Genomic DNA, 17,257 nt, shown 5'->3' with positions numbered 1-17,257 from the left:
GTGAGACTTAATCTGTAACCTATGAAATGTGTAGATCTGTATATAGGTGGAGGGGAGGTGGTGTCTGTGTGTGGCTGTGTGTGTGTAGGCAGGGGGTGGGTGTGTTTCACTCAGTCGTGTCCAACTCTTTGTGACCCTATGGACTGTAGCCTGCCAGGCTCCAATGTTTGGGATTCTCCAGGCAATACTGGTTCTCCAGGCTTCCTTTGTATTGATAGTTAAATGCAAATATTAACTCTTAAATATTCAAGATGTACTTTGTCCATATATCTCTACAGTAGAAGTGAGAACAGCCATGTATTCTCAAGATACAGCCAAATTTTTTTAATTATATAAGTTAATTCCATAATTTTCAAGGATCCATTTATTTTTTAAGTAATTCTATCTATCGAGATCCCCCAAGGCTTCACTTCCCACTACTCCACTGGTTTCAAGAAACGTGAATTCAGTAAAACCAGACTATACAGCTTGGCCAAAATGAAGTACATGTTTTAGTATATGTTTTCCAATGCCAAAATCTGATCTCACTTTTACCTCAGTAAAGCATACACAATCATATTTCTATTTGTTAATAGAATGGTTTCTATTCCCTACTAAATCTTTCTTAATTTTCACTTTTTACATCCTATTTTTTTTAAAAAATTATCATCAAGCTTTTAACTGTTAATTTATAAAATAGCAAATGTTTATAGTGATTACTTTAACCAGCTACTGACCTGTGCATTTTCACTGTATTATTTTAATCCTACCATGAATTTTAATAAAAGTACTTATGTCCTCATTTCTACGGATGAAAAAACTGAGGCAGTGAGGCTAAGGAACTTTCCAGAGGATCCCATAGCTAGTAAAATAGCTGGAAGCCAAACAGTAGTCTGACTACAGACACTGTTTTTATCCTATCTGTGCTGCCAGAAGCATGGTTCTTGGTGAGTGAGATGAACTATTTCCTGTAAGAAACACTGCATTGAGTGGCAGGTTTAAAATTGATCCCCCACTTTCCCTATAAGGTTAAAGTTCCCATTACAAGTATTTTCATTCTCCACTTTCTAACACCCTTGACTTAATGCAGTTTCAAGTTCCTCAAGCCCTCTGGACCCAAAGATTTTCTTTCTCGTTCCATAGGTCTTAGGTATCTTTTTTTGTCACAGCATTTCCTTTACCACTTCTCTTAACACTATTCTTCATCAGCTAGCTAGGTAGCTTGTAGGAGAGATCCATAAACACTCAAAATCTCAGTGTTGTCTAGATGTGTTTTTGAGTATCAACTTCCCCACTTTTTCCAATGGGGCACTACTGAGCAAGTTAATTTCTTCACACTTCATTGCTTATCTCTAAAATGGAGACACTTATGTACATTCGTCAACTGTTTACTGAGCATCTGTTATATGCCAGACACTGTTCTGAGTGCTGAGGCTTCAGCACTATAGAGTTGGTCCAAGTTGTCAAAAAGCAGAAACTTAAAAAAGGAGTTCAGGCATTAAAAAAAGATGTTTCATAATATGAAGGAAAAAATGAGAGATAACATACTGTTGTGCAAATGAGTGTATGTGATGGAGGATCCTATCTGGAGAATCAAAGAATGATCTCTTAATCAGAAGTTTGAGGGACAGTTTGAGGGATATGTCGAATCCCTGTCTACAATTTCAGGCAGAGTACAGATAGTTATACAAAGGTCCCGAGGTATAATGCATTATGATACCGTAACTTGTGGAAAGGAGAGGAAAGCAGTCTGGGGAAGAGTTGTGTGGGATAAGCCAAAGTAAAATTACATCAGCTACTAAGGAGAGGAAGGACCCTTTAAATACAAAGTCTCTTGGAAACAAGTAGAGAAAAGATGCAGAGAGGGACAGAGAAATAATTTCCTATTCTTAGGTAGTAGTCCTTACTACATGAGAATTGCTGATTTATTCAGATAGCAGCTAGTATTTTACATCCAGTTATATCAGAAACCATCTTAACTGATTTGTTCTTCACATTAAAAGTACTATCATATTCCCCTTCAAAAGATCACCTCTGTACATTCAGTTCAGAGCATATTCAGATCTTGAGACTCACTCCTAGAAGAGATCTTGGACCACATATTGGAAAATGCAGTATTGCCAATAAATATTCCTGTAAATATGTTCTTTTGCAATAGATTAATATTTAACTGGTTTAGACTTTTATCCCAAGGGTGGTATATTATCTTCCATTTCCCACTTTTATCTTTGTTAGAAAATCCAAAGAATGTTGTTTTAACAAAAATGTATTTCTTCCAAATACCAGTGACTTCAGTCATCCACTTTTGATTATCATACCAGGATGGCAGGGTCCACGTCTAGCACCAAAATATAATTGGGTCTTCAGTAAAACTGTTAAATAACCGAATTATCAATATGCCTGAATTGCCCTAAAACACAAGTCTTAACCTCTTTTGTTAAGTTTCATCCCTTGATTGCTTTTATATGCTGTACTTCTTTAATGTTTAAAAAAAAGGCAGAAAAAAGAGCAAGCTTTTGTTTGTTGAAGTTTTAGCTAAGGGGAAAATGCACTGTTGGAGAGTCATAATCACATTTGCTTTAAAAAAGCAAAATGATAGCATAAAGAGTTGAGGGGAAAATGAGGGAATATGAAGAAATTCACATTTGATAGACTTGCCTGTTTTACGTTACAAAGTGGTATAAAAGATAAGGAAGCTTAAGAGTGCAGTAATAGTTGGACCTACTTTCAGGAAAAAGAACTGACAAGCAATGGCATTCCAGATGCTACTGAGATTGGAATTTCATAGAATGGCTCCATTTACTCTTCTGTGATATACTGGGACAGCACTGTAGTGAATTTAAACTGTTGAGTTGAGGATAGGCAGAACAGAAAGAATCAAAGGTGTGACTTACTGTCTCACTGGCTTGCATGCTCTTTGAAGGCAGGAACTTTTCACGTTTCACAAGTAAAAGCTCTTAAGTGACTGTTTCAGGACCCATCATTTTACGTGGTTCAGTAGAATTTTCTAGCTTACATCTTTTCAATGTAAAATATTTTTTTAATATTTGTTTTAAATTTACAATAAATTAAATAATGTCCCCAGGGCAGGATTGGGGAGGGGAGTTGCTTAAACAAATTCTGAACTAAAGGGAATGTGACTTTCTAGATTTCCAGTTTAGTTATCTAATGTATAACATTGTTTTATCATTGCAACAGGTTTTCCGACATTCTCTGTATCCGCAAGATTATTCATCCCGTTTAGATATTGTAAGAGCAAATTCGAAGTCACCTCTTCAAAGATCATTGTCTGCTAAGTGTGTATCTGGAACAGGACAGGTGAGCTAGAAACAGTAATTTTAAGGAATGTAAGCTACTGCCTTTTGAATTGTTCAGTATTAAAAATGTTTCCCTTAAATCATAGGATCTTGAATAACCTGCTCTTCCCCTCTTCTATATAAAATGATGTAAAACTGCATTAGGTTCTGCTCTATTATTGATATTTCTTTTATTATCTGAAAGATAATGACTCTCTGAAGCAGAACATTTGGGAGCAGAGGTAGAAGGGACAGGAGAATGCTAATTTACATTTGTTCTGTGCTATAATGTGAAGATCACAGATTGTGAAATCAAGCTGCCTAGGATTTGAATCCCACTAGCATGGCTTACTGGAAATTATACCTAAAAAGGACCTTTCCTGAATGTTATCATAGATCCAGAAGCACGTATCCTTAGGTAAAGCATCAATTTTCTCTTTTCTTCTATATCCAGAAAACCTGAGGTACCTGATATCTAGAGTAGGATAGATAGTAGGCCCTTTTTTCTCAGGGGCCACAGAGAAAATACCAGGTTATGTGGACCACATAGTCTCTGCCCCAACCAAGAGCAGCCACAAATAATACATTAACAAATCAACATGTTGTAATAAAACTTTATTTATAGCAACAAGACAAACTGGGCTTTAGCTTGCCAACTTCTGATTTAGAAAGCTATGATCTTTTGCATATCTAGTCTTCAGAATTTAAAATTGAGCATTCAGTTGTAATGTGACCCAGCACGTTGTTTTATCTTCTAAGCACTTATTTACTGCTTTTAACTTACACTTCTCTCCCCCTAACCAAATTATACTTTTATTATTCCAGTACTAAGTGCCTTGCACATAAATTCCATAAATCTATAGTATATAGTACATAGAGAATTTTGACTATTTAGAGCTAACAGTATCACCTAGGTTAGCCAAGATCTGTGTAACACTTTAGACTACATAATGCCAAGGTTTCTCAACCTCAGCACTGTTAACTTTGAGCCAGATGATTTGGGGCGGAGGGGGCCGGGGCGCGGTGAGGGATCTTGTCCTGTGCATTGTACAGATGCTGAGCAGCATTCCCAGCTTCTACCCACAGTTCAGTAATGCCCTTACCCTCCCCCAGTCGTGACGATCAGGTGTCTCCAGACACTGCAGATGTCCCCTGGGAGGCATAGTCACCCTCTGAAAAGTGCGAAGCAGGATGACCCAAGTGGCAACAATCAGAAATGAAAGCCATGTCATGAATTCAGATTCTCATCTCATTAATTTTAAATCACACTAGGTTCAAAGTTTAATATTTTTGCCTAGTTGAAATATCCTTGTGTTCTGCCATCCCTTTGAGGACTCTCATGTTTTTGTGACCTAAGAATTATTTAACTTAAAATATTTTTAATATTTATAATGTACTTTTCTCTGGAAGTATGTTATCAAAGTACTGATATCCAACTGGAGTTCAAATAGCTAATTTCACACTTTTCTTCAAAAAAATAACATGAATGAAAAAATTTTGTGATTGTTTTTAAACCTTTAAGGACAATTCATAATTTAGAATTTTCATTACTAAAGATTATTATTTATGGACATTTTTCTGATATTTGTTCTATGTACTCTTATCTATCAGGGCATTAAAAAAGATACCAGGCATGTAAAAATATTTTTAAGTCAGTGATTTTTAAAACATGTTAACTTTTAACAGGTATTGACCTGTCGACTAAGAAAGGATCACCAAACAGAAGATGATGATGAAGAGGATGAAGACTTAGATGTTACAGAAGAAGAAAATTAAATTACTTAAGTAAATTTTGCATTTCCATTTTCATCTTAAATGACCTGGAATCCAGAATTACTAAAATTGCAAAACATAATACTGGCTTGATACGTTAAACCTCAAAATTAAATCCTATTGGAAATGTAGAAATTATTAAAGGAAATTTATGCCAACCAAAAATGGAAGTTTTAAAAAACATCAGTCATTTCAACATTTCTATCTAGCATCATACTATCTTTTTTATAGGTTCCATTGTTTTTAAAAAACAATGTATTTTGGAAGTATTTCACATACACTAACCTAGTTAAATCACAAAAAGAGATTTAACGATTCCACTTCCTTTAGATTAAGACGCCATGCTTTCAACATCAGAAAAGGGTCCTAGGTAGTCATTCTGATTAAATACAAATTTTATTCCATAAAGCTTTCATCAAAAAGACAAGTGTTCTTTTTCCTTTCTTTTTCACTTTTACTATAACCTAAAGTTTCATTATTCAGTATATAAATTTACTCTTCAACAAGAGTATTACAGTCACTCTCAAATAATAGGGCACCATCAGTGTTTTACAACTATACATAAGCATAAATTTTAGCTTTAAAAAGCTACATTCAGCTTAATTCTGGTTTTAAAACAAAACCACTGTCAAACTAAACCACTATATATGGCACCACAACTTTTGGAAAGCTAGAATTTGGTGGAATGTTTCCCTTAAAGAATATAGCCAATCATAAATCGGTAAAAAATTATATATTTTATCAGCCTACCATATAATCAGTAAGAGTACACAGTCACTCTCTTTCCTGAAAATAGAAAACAATTTAATCAGAGCCTTTCAGTATATCTGATGCTTTTATTTCTTTGGATGGAGAACTGTACTTCTCATTATTTCATAGATCCAAGTCTGGCATATAAAAATCAGGAAATTGATATTATCTGGGATTACCACAAAAAGCAGTTGTTCATAACAGAAAATACTTTCCTAGAATGCTTTTCTGACTTTTGTTATTCATGGCCTGTTCTTAACAAAGCATTGCTTCCTGAAAATAGCCCTAAGTGATATAGTTACTTAATAAAATACTCAAAACATTTTAAAACTGTAAATAAATATCCCAGGTGGTACTAGTGGTAAAGAACCCACCTGCCAATGCAGGAGATCTAAGAGAGGTTGGTTTGATCCCTGAGTTGGGAAGATGTCCTGGAGAAGGGAATGGCAACCCACTCCAGTATTCCTGCCTGGAGAACCCCATGGACAGAGAAGCCTGAAGGGCTACAGTCCACAGCATCACAGAGTCGGACACAACTAAAGTGACTTAGCACACAGCATGCACAAGTAATTTACATTCATAAAAAACTGAGGATGTCATTGCATTTTCTGTATTTAATCTTGGTATTGTAACTAGGCAAAAAAAACAAGGTTGTAGTATTTCTCTTGCAGATTATGATCGCAACTCACTTGAGCATCAGTTGCCCTATTTGTAAAATTAAAATAGTGTCTGATATTTAAAGCAATCAAATTATGATATAAAATGTATGCTCTATTGAAAAAAATATTCTAAGAACAAAAGGACTATTACATGTAATACTTTAACTGTATAATTAATTTTTAGGCCAGCAATAGGTTGGCCAACCTGAAAGCGTTGCTGTTTGGTCGCTATGTTGTGTCCAGTGTTTGTGACTCATGGACTGTAGCCCACCAGGGCTCTCTGTCCATGGGATTTCCCAGGCAAGAATACTGGAACGGATTGCCATTTCCTTCTCCAAGGAATCTGCGTGGCCCAGGGATCAAACCCATATCTCCTCCATTCACAGGTGCATTCACAGGGGGGTTCTTTACCACTAAAGCCACAAGGGAAAGTCTTAAAAGGGTTATAAAGTAACTATTTCTACAATTTGTGAGCTGGGACAGAATCAAGGCTATTACATAGATACTTAGGTAACCATATTTTAAAATATAAAAACCTCTTTTTAGCTTCTTTATAAAAAGACAGGCAACCAGTCTGACTAGTTAGTTGGTTATAGGCTTCCATTTGTCTCCAAAATAGATATATTAGGGTTACTGGAACTATAGTTAATTCATATATAAAGATCATGTAGTACCTATTACAGTTCACTAAATATTAGCTAACATTTATGCGGAGATGGAGGTGATAGGGTCACTGCTTAATAGGTGATATATGGACCAAGAGCCAATGCTCATGACAGTATTGTCAGTAAGTGTGTAAGTGTGCACTCCTAAGGAGTCTTACTATCTCTTGGTTATGAGATTAAGCTTACTTTCTAGGCATGATCTATATTTTTCAGATGCCTCAAATCAAAAATGTTTGGCTTTAAGATAATTAAAATGCCACTGGGTATTAAACTTGATAACCAATATGCCACTATAATACCTAATAAATCTAGGAGAGGAAACACAACTGGCTATGAGATAATTATTGAAGCTGGGCAATGGGTTTATGAGGATGTAGTGCACTGTTCTCTTTTATGTGTTTGAAATTGGTGGTGTGTTGGTAAACTGGCTCACTGCGGTGGAAAACACCCTAATATTCTGCACTTACCAGTTTCCATAGTGTAAATACTCCTACCATGGCCCATTTAAGTTACCAACATGTTGCTGAAGGCAAAGTTATGAACAGATGTGGAGAAATGGCTCCCAAGCAGTAGAAGCCAGTTTTGTGTAGCAAACTTAAAGTTAAAAAATATACTAAACTGAAGATCATGGAGTAGAATTCTTATCAATCCAGTAATTTTACAATCAAAATACAAAGCCTGTGCTTATTGTTAGCCTTTTAATTATCACCACCATTCCACCCTAGCCTAGACTGAGAAGCAGTTCCATATTAAGTTATACTTCACCTTAAGTTTCATCATAGCTTTCATTTATTTATATGTATTTGAGAAGCATTTTTAGGTCTTCCAACACACTTCAGTAAGATTGATCAAATCAACCATACAATCTGAGCACTTAAAAAATCTTTTCTTCCTAGTGTCATTTTCCTAGCTTGTGAGCTTACTAGTTTCAAGTGCCATAGTGATGTGCTTTTTTGAACCAAATTTACCAGTTAATTCATTTTACTGCCAAGTAGAATGTTCAACATAATTAAAAACACAGAAACTTCAGTTGGTTTTTCTTAGACTTCTTTAAATCACTAAAGATGAGTATTGCGGTACTAAATGGCTAAATACTAAAAAGTGTTCTACAATACCCTCCAAAGTACTGTATATAAATTCAAATTTTATTATTTGCTCAGTGTGGGGAAGTATCTATCACAAAATTGAGGGAAATCAACTGTTTTATGTAAATTATAAAAGACCAATCAAAATCAAATCATGTTTGATAAAATGAACAATTTTAAATTAGAAGCCAATATATATTGTCTGTCTCATAAAGAATCCCTGGATATATAGTAACTTCTAGTTACTTTGTCTTTTATTCACAATGTTTGGGCATATTAATTTTATCTTTTTCTTAATGCTATTTTTAAAGCAACAATGGAGGTAAAAAAATATTCTTTACTCTTGAATTATATTTTTAGCATGGTCTTCTTTAGTCGGTAAGTCGTGTCAGACTCTTTTGTGATCCCATGGACATAGCCTGCCAGGTTCCTCTGTCTGTGGCATTTCCCAGGCAAGAATCCTGGAGTAGGTTGCCATTTCCTTCTGGACCCATGGATTGAACCCATGTCTCCTGCACTGGCAGGCGGGTTCTTTACCACTGAGCCACCAAGAAAGCCCAGCATGGTCTTACTAAAATTAAAAACTACCATTTAACAAAGTTGGTAGGCCAAAGTATTAACAGCATGAACTGGAGTGAGTAAGTCTGTCAGGGTTGAAATTGGCTTCATGATTTTTAACTATGACTTTAGGCAAGTTACTTAAACTCCAAATTTATCTCATTTGTGAAATAAATACTTGTAAGCCTCTTAAGGCATATTAAGATGACATTATGCATGTAAAGCACTTAAACTGCCTAGCGTATAGAAAGTACCCAATGTTAGCATTATTATTATGGTATGAAAAATCAAATCCAGTATTTGCAAAATCTCTACAGTGTCAAATATCAAAGAAGTAAAAATTTAATCTCACAGAATTCTTGTTATATTTAGTCATTGAATCTCCAGATAAAAAAAGTTTTGAAATTATGAATAAACAACCACAAGTTATATAAATCATAAGTAAATTCTTCCTATAAACACAAACTATGTCCATTTATCAGATTCTTCCCAACAAGAACCTGAAGGTCCCCTTGTACCTATAATTACTTTTTTCTCTTTTAAGTATTGAGTAAATCTTATCAGTCTGGTTGATGAGATGTTGGAATAAACCACAGAACTACACAAAGAACTCATATACTATTATAGAATGTCTGGTCCCTCCTGTCATATTATTTAATATAGCTGTTGAAAACCTTCACAAAAGAAGCTGTAATTCTTTTTTCTATATATACAAATACAAGTTAATTAGTTCATCTATTCAGTTGCAATTTTTTTATTTTTATAAAAACTTTGAAAGTTAATTTCCTAAGCCTTTTACATAAGTAAACTTCAAGTTCACAGTCTGTCAATTTTGAGCTACTTATGATTAAGGGGAGGCTTAACACAGTAATATCTCAGACAAAGAAGAGGGCATTAATTCTGCAGGCAGTTAGCAATAAAAATGCTAACCCTGAACAATCAGTCACTGACCATTTCCTTATACAATTGGAGTAGAAATGTAGACTACAGAATGGAAACAAAAGTAAACATAAAACTTGTCTTCCCCAAACACAGTTTTCTACTTTATACAAGTCTTGACATTTACCCATGACATCAACAAAAATTACTGCACTCAGGGAATTAGTTCTCCCCCCAACCCAACCCACCCCACCCCCATCAAAAAAAAAAAAGCATATATATTTTTAAGTTAGAAAAAGTGAATGGCAATTTGCAAGCAAAAGAAAACCAGATTCACATTCTACTATTTACATTTCTTCTGTTCACAGGTCAAAATTAAAATGTTTCTTTTCATTAGATAATTAAAAATAAACACTTAAAAATGCATTTTACTGCATCAATACTGTGGGGAGATAATTATCAATTTAGAAATGCTCTCTAGAGCAAAATTAACTTAACCTTGCGGGGGCCAACTGGTCTATCATTCAGGTCTTTAATAGCAGCCATAGCTTCATTGTAGTTTATCATGGCAACAATGGCTTCCCCTGTGGGTAATCCTTGCTCATTATACTGTATTGAAACTGAATCAGGTATGATTCTATAACCATGGAAGAAATCTAAAATCTCATTAACATTAGCTTTAAATGGAAGATTCATTATCTTAATAGGTGTTACTCTACCTGAATTACAATTTAATTTTGGATCAGGCATAAATCTCCCTTCAGGAAAACTTCCCATATTACGCTTTCCAAAATCAAATTTGCCACCTTCTGGGCGACCAAAATTCACAAAAGGACGATGACTTCTAAAACCAGGGGGGCTCCTAAACTCCTCACCAGGAAGTCTAAATCTGTCAGGAACTCTGGAGTCCTCCTCTGGAGCTTCCCTGAGGTCTTCCTCCGGGAGCCGCCTGAAGTCCTCATCAGAAGGGCTTCTAAAATCTTCCTCCTGAGAACTCCTGAAGTCTTCTTCAGAAGGGTGCCTAAAGTCTTCATCCGGAGGGCCCCTGAAATCTTCATCCTGTGGGTGCCTAAAATCTTCCTCTCGGGGGCGCCTGAAATGTTCCTGGGGTGGCCGCCTGAAAAGTTCCTGAGGCGGTCGTCTAAAATGCTCCTGGGATGGCCGCCTGAAGTGCTCCTGCGGTGGCCGCCGGAAATGCTCCTGAGGTGGTCGCCGGAAGTGCTCCGGGGGCAGCCGACGGAAGTGATCTGGGGGCGGCCGTCGGAAGTGCTCTGGGGGCGGCCGCCGGAAGTGTTCCGGGGGTGGCCGTCTGAAGTCCTCGGGAGAACCTCGAAAATCCTCCTCAGGAGACCGCCTGAAGTCCTCCTGGTGGGGTCGCCGGAAGTCCTCCTCAGGAGGGCGCCTGAAATCCTCCTCCGGGGGCCGCCTGAAGTCTTCCTCAGGTTGTCGCCTCCATTCCCCTGGGGGAAGCCGCCTGAAGTCTTCCTCAGGAGGCCGCCTCCAATCCTCCTCAGGTGGCCTCCTTAAGTCTCCCTCTGGGGGGTGCCTCCAGTCCTCCTCCTGGGGTCTCCTGAAGTCTTCCTTGGGAGGTCGCCTGAAATCCTCCTCAGGTGGCCGCCTCCAGTCCTCCTCCCTTGGGTACCGGAAATCCTCCTCCCGAGAGCGCCTGAAGTCCTCCTCAGGAGGCCGCCTGAAGTGTTCCTCCTGAAGGCGCCTGAAGTTTTCCGGGGACCGCCTGAAATCCTCTGGGGAATGCCTAAAGTCTTCTGGAGGGCGTCTTTCAGGTGGTCGGAAATCCCCCTGAGGATGCTTGAAATTGTCCAGTTGCCTCAAGTCCTCTTGCTGATGCCTAAAGTTTTCCAAAGGGCCACCTGAGTATACTGGTGGATCATTTGAGTCAAACGAATGGGAATGATCATCTCTATCACAAGACTGTGAATGGTCATGCATTCTTTCACTAGACATTGAAGAAAAATTTACACCAAACTCCTGCATTTGTGCCTCAGATATGAGCCTTAGCAACACCTCTGTCCCCAAGAATCTCCGTCGGTTTAAACGTTCAGCTTTCACGGCCTGTTCTTCTGATGTGAATTTCACCAACGCTTCTCCTAGACCAACTCCTTTGTCATCATAAAGCAAGCAAATGTCATCCTCAGCAAGAGAAAAGTCAGCAAAGAACTTCTGCACTTCAACTTTTGTAACATCAAATGGGAAATTTCTTATATATATGCACAATTTCTGGCCAGAGTAGCCTTCTTGAGAGTGTTTTTGTGAGACCTGTCCAAGTCTCTCTTTCTCTGTTGATGCTGGTCTTTTCTTTTCATAACATTCAATGAACTTCAGCATCTGTTCCCTAGAAACTGGATCAATATAAACTGGACGATATTGTAAAACAGTCTTATGTAAACCCAGAGCAGTGTTATAGTCTTTCAGAGTCTTGAACATCACAAAGGCATATCTTGTTCTTCTTTCATCTTTATATAAAAACCTAATCTGTTCATTTGTCAGATCTGTATCTCTAAAAAAATTTCTTAAATCTCTTTTGTTAATACTTACAGACAGATTTTTTAAGTGAACATAAAATCCCAGAGGAGAACGGGAACATGTTCTTCTGGGAGATTTTGAATGAGATCGTTTCCGAAAATGTCTATCATTAATTCCTCTTGGTGGTGTATGTTCTTCAGTCCTCATAGAAATGTCACCTTCCTTAATTAAATTACCTCCAAAATCAATCCACTGTTTTTCTGAGCCTTGCATTACTTCAATAAATCTTGAACCCATAAAACTTCTATGACATTTAAGACCTCCTGAAGCATCAATACATGAGGCAAATTTTACTATGGCATCACCATTATTTCGGCCATCATGATGCTTTAAAAAAATTACTCCATCCACACATAAACCAGAGAAAAAGACACGTACATCATCTTCATTTACTAAGTACGGCAAGCCTCGTAGAAACAAGTAAGGATTCTCAGCTGTCAATGGCCGTGTCTTTCTTGGCCTTAAATCACCATGTCCTGTACCGTTAGTATGAAACCCAGCATCTTGATTAATCGGAGAACCATATCCAGAATTACTTCCTTCTTCTTTAATAGCCTCAACAAAATTAGATAAGCTGCCAACCCCTGATGCCCCAGATCCTGGTCTCTCTCTTCCCATGCGGTCAGTTCTTTTCATTTCTATAGTCTTCTGCATTTCTGCTTTACTACTAAGAAAGAGCTCTACAGATGAATCCTTGATAAACCCTCCTGAACGACTTACGGCACGTCTTGCATCTTCATCTGTTGCAAAAATAATAAAAGCCTCCCCAATTTCCCCTCCAATTATATGCACTCCTCCATCAGGAATAGTCAATCCCGTGAAGAAGTGACGGATATCCACAGGCCCCGCAATAAAAGGAAGCCCCAGTAAACGGATGACTACAGCCATGCTGAGCGCAAACCACAGCAATAATGACCTGCAGACAGAAAGGTACACATAATAGCAAGTCTTATTTTTGAAGTACCTAATCCAAAACTAAACTTAATAATTACTGGTCCCTACCTTCTTCAGCATTTATAAATGAAAACAAGATATGCGTTCACAACGATACTGACTGTATCTAATTCTTTAAACAAATGGAATAAATTTTCTCCCAACTAAACATACAAATAAACCAGCTACTTTGAAGAAACATTTCCTATCACCTATCCTATACAGTGTTGAGTAGAAAAAAAGGTCACATCTCTGTACATCTGCCAAGTGCTACTTCACAACAAGACCAAACTATTTTCAGACATATCTGCTAGTGAAACATGAGAGAGAGCTTTGTAGATTAAAGAATTTTACCAACCACAACAAATTTTACATACTTATAAAAGCCATCTATGGACAGTATATAATTTCTGCTCATGATAATAAACTGCCTACCACTAGTGCATTACTGGCCAGACATACAGTACAGAAGCCATGCATACCCAGGTGTACTATTCTACTTTTTTTTTTTTTTTGTCAAGCCTCTGTGAAAAGCCTTAAGCTCTGGATATCTTACCTTTTTATTTCTTGCAGACCTGTTAATTCTGTAAAAGCAACTTAACTGTGGAAAGAAAATGAAATATAATTAATCCTTGGACCCTGTAATTGACCTTAAACAACGCCAGATTAGGATATTCACTTCACAATTACCTATTAGAAGTGAAGCAATATAAAAAGGCACAGCTAAGAGTATTACAAAATGGTTGTCTTTGTTCCAAGGGGAAAATAATCATCTTTTAGCAAAAAGGTAGAAATTCCAAGGAGACCTCTGCAAATTATTTAGAAACAAAAAACCTGAAAACTTAACAACTGGTCCTTAATTGAAAGTGGCCCCAGAAAAAGGTGACAGAAATGTTATATATTCTGATTGGACTATTGGTTACCTGGGAGTATAAATTTATCAAGGCTAAATGAACCTATCCTTAAGTAAGGTCTGTGCATTTGACTGTATGTGAATTTTACAACCAATTTTTAAAAATCTTTTCTACAAGTAAAAATGACAATTTAACACCAAAAATTCCCAAAACCCTATCTTCCACTTGAAAAAACCAATATCTAATTCATCATTTCCAACTCTCCTGTAAATCTTTCAAATCATAAGAGCAAATCAAATTAATAAATGATACAATAAATGAAGAAAACCATTTTTAAAGCAATAAATCCAAACCAATGGCTACCATCTGGACACAATTTTAAGTTCTACATAAACACCTCACACTTCCAAACATGGAACCCAATTTCCTGACTCCACTAAAACAAATAGTAAAATATCCCTAAAATCTAAAATCTCAATTACTTATACTCAACTATTGCTACTCTGTATCTTAAACTCAAATTTTATTACGCTAATAAGTTTACCCCATTTTGAATAACTGTCCTGCCTTCTGGGGAAACCCAAATGACTATACAGAAAGGTAGAAACATAGTAATACATTAATTTGGAATATTTGGGGATATCAGTATTAACTATTGAAAAATCTCAAAATTCCTTACATCAAATACTTTCAGAGATACCCAAACTAAGTATTCTTACCAAATATGTTTTTTAAGACCTGTTAATGATTATAAATTATGTCTTTAATGAACAAATGTTTTAATTCAGTACTTACATTTAAATAACACTCATCCACAAAGTGCTGTCTGAAAACATGGTCTTTGAGGTCTGCAAGGTCTATTTTCCTTTGAAAAAGGTCCACTGACTACTTTTCAAACTACAACGATGATATCAAGAAACTAACTGGCATTTTTTACGCATTTGAATTATCAATGCCAAATTGATATTAAAAGTATTAGTGAGATTTGTTGCTAAGTCGCTTCAGTCGTGTCCAACTCTGTGTGACCCCACAGACACCAGCCCAGCAGGCTCCCCGTCCCTGGGATTCTCCAGGCAAGAACACTGGAGTGGGTTGCCATTTCCTTCTCCAATGCATGAAAGTGAAAAGTGAAAGTGAAGTCGCTTAGTCCTGTCTGACTCCTAGCGACCCCATAGACTGCAGCCTACCAGGCTCCTCTGTCCATGGGATGTTCCAGGCAAGAGTACTGGAGTAGGGTGCCATCACCTTCTCCAATTAGTGAGGTTTACTATATAATATTAATGCATGAAAATGGTGGGGCGGACATAGGACATATAAAAAAATCTTTGTACTTTCCACTCAATATTACTGTGAACATAAAAAATAGTTCTAAAACTTAGTCTATTAGACAGTATCTGCCTGGTACCCCCCAACCACCCCAAAAATGAGTATAAGCTTAACTTCTTCAACAAACCCACACCATCATTTTAATAAAAACTACAAATGGCTTCTGGATGTTCACATTAATATTCCAAGACTCTTTCCTATGCAAAATGACTTAGCTCCTGTTACTTTTAGAAAGTAGTGTAAAACATTTTATCCCTGCTGAACTTTTAAAAATGTGAAACATATCTACAAAAATAGTCGAGAACATTTCACAAAATAATTACCATCAAATTTTAAGAAGTCTTATAATTTATCCTAATTTGAAAACAATATTTTAACTAAGTAGTTTCATGAGTACAAATTCATGAATTCCAATTCAAGAATATAAAAAAAATTTTCTTCTAATTTGCCACAGAGAAACATAACTATTGCTTAAACTTTTTTGCCCTTGAAACAGAAGGGCAATGTACTATTTATCCCTCTACAGAAATACACTTAGGAGATCACCTGTAAGAAACCAGATATCAAAATGAGCAACTTTCCTGTGGTTTCCACGTGATTTGCCTAAGCAAATACCCCAGAAATTCTATTCTTAGAACGCTACACAAAAAGCAAAAAACCCTACTCTACACTTAAAATATTTCTTACGAATGCAACAAAACCATCGTTATAGCTGTGTTGATTTAAAGACTGAGCTATTAGAACTTCTAACTTATTTAAAAAAAAAAGGGAACTGAATCCTTAAAAGCTCATTTACGGGTAAGTGGCTGAAATTAACAAGCTCATTTTAAATAACTTGGCTGATTTTATCCAAGGACTCATCCCACTTAATCATTATCACAAAAACCCCATGAAATGCTTATTTTCTAATCAAGCCTTAGAGGGAAAAGGGAGGAAAGCTAACTTGAAATGGTATTATCTCCGATCCATTCATCTTAACTAGAGAATAGCAAGTCATTTGCCAGACATGGTGAGAGAGAGATAACTGCTACTTCTTAAAACCTAAAGTTATGATGAAGTGCATTTAAAATGCAAGAGTGAACCCTGCAGAAAATAATCTACCCCACTCCGTAAGGATTCTTTATGACGATTTGCCTCTTTATCCTTTTATAACGTAGATGATTAAAATCAAAAGCCAAAGGCATGACGACACAGAGCCAAGTCCCCAGTAGAAACTGGAAATGAAGGCGAATCCACACGGCACAGGAATTCCCATTAACATCCATCCTCCTCAAATGGGGATCATCCGAAGGCATTGCTTCTATAGCTCAAAAAGCCTTTGTCCAGACTCCCAGGGGTCAGAGCTTCCTTCTTTTGCTCCAGGCCAAAGTTCCTACGTGGGATCCGATGCTCTTGCCAGACCTTCAGCCAAATCAGCCTTCAAATCAACCTGGACCACCCAACCTCCGTGCCTTTCCGTTACACCGGCTCAAGGGCAAACATTCCACCCCGACTCGCCCAAGGATGAGCTGTCCCTACATCTAAACGCTTGGGCTCCCCTCAAGCCTAAAACTAGCAGGGCCTCCAAGCGCTTTTCCTGCCACCACTGACTACGATGACATAGCAAAGAAAAACAAGTACCTATGGAATCCTTCCAGATCTCCACTCTCTCAAGCCGACTGACAAGGGCACGCACAACACCACATGGAGGCTGCCGGGGAAGTTGGGTGCGTTTAGCAGGGGAAAAGAGGGTGCCCTGACGGCAGAAGCTAAGCTCGCTGCTGGCGCGGCCCCGCCTTTCCCTGTGCTTCGGTCCGGGCCGCCAAGCCCTCCCCACGCCCGACGCCCCTGCGGTAACTGCTTCGCACTAGGGCGATCAAACACACACCGCTGCCGCCGAGTCGGAACCCCAAGGCTGGGGGCGGGGAGCACTCCTCGTCCGCAGCAGCCTCCCCAGAGCCGGGAGAGCCCTCAGCG

At 37.6% G+C, this 17,257-nt stretch overlaps 2 protein-coding genes and 1 pseudogene across 3 annotated transcripts in view; 1 reads left to right on the top strand and 2 right to left on the bottom strand.

The window, feature by feature from the left end:
• The window catches only part of CIBAR1 (CBY1 interacting BAR domain containing 1), a 25,541-nt gene extending 20,328 nt beyond the window's left edge, over positions 1-5,213 (top strand). The window contains exons 8-9 of the mRNA XM_061439385.1: positions 3,178-3,297; positions 4,962-5,213. Of these exons, the coding sequence (XP_061295369.1) occupies positions 3,178-3,297; positions 4,962-5,051 (210 nt within the window). The 3' untranslated portion in view covers positions 5,052-5,213. The remainder of the gene's footprint in view (positions 1-3,177; positions 3,298-4,961) is intronic.
• Positions 1-13,727, bottom strand: part of LOC133260726 (bcl-2-like protein 1) — a 73,820-nt pseudogene extending 60,093 nt beyond the window's left edge.
• On the bottom strand, positions 3,876-17,257 carry RBM12B (RNA binding motif protein 12B). 2 transcript variants are annotated; one of them, XM_061439383.1, is made up of 3 exons: positions 17,169-17,257; positions 13,678-13,722; positions 3,876-13,104 (listed from the first exon to the last, which is right to left on the bottom strand). In XM_061439383.1, exon 3 carries the CDS (start codon positions 13,074-13,076, stop codon positions 10,122-10,124), a length of 2,955 nt encoding a protein of 984 aa, XP_061295367.1. In that variant the 5' UTR covers positions 13,077-13,104; positions 13,678-13,722; positions 17,169-17,257; the 3' UTR covers positions 3,876-10,121. The 2 variants fall into 2 exon arrangements, with proteins under 2 accessions (XP_061295367.1, XP_061295368.1); XM_061439384.1 differs by having other exon boundaries at positions 3,876-13,722.

The sequence above is a fragment of the Bos javanicus genome, chromosome 14 (assembly GCF_032452875.1).
Source record: "Bos javanicus breed banteng chromosome 14, ARS-OSU_banteng_1.0, whole genome shotgun sequence".
NCBI classification, from domain to species: Eukaryota; Metazoa; Chordata; class Mammalia; order Artiodactyla; family Bovidae; genus Bos; species Bos javanicus.
The sequence above is the reverse complement of the archived record's forward strand: the minus strand, read 5'-3'. Positions and strand labels throughout refer to the sequence as shown.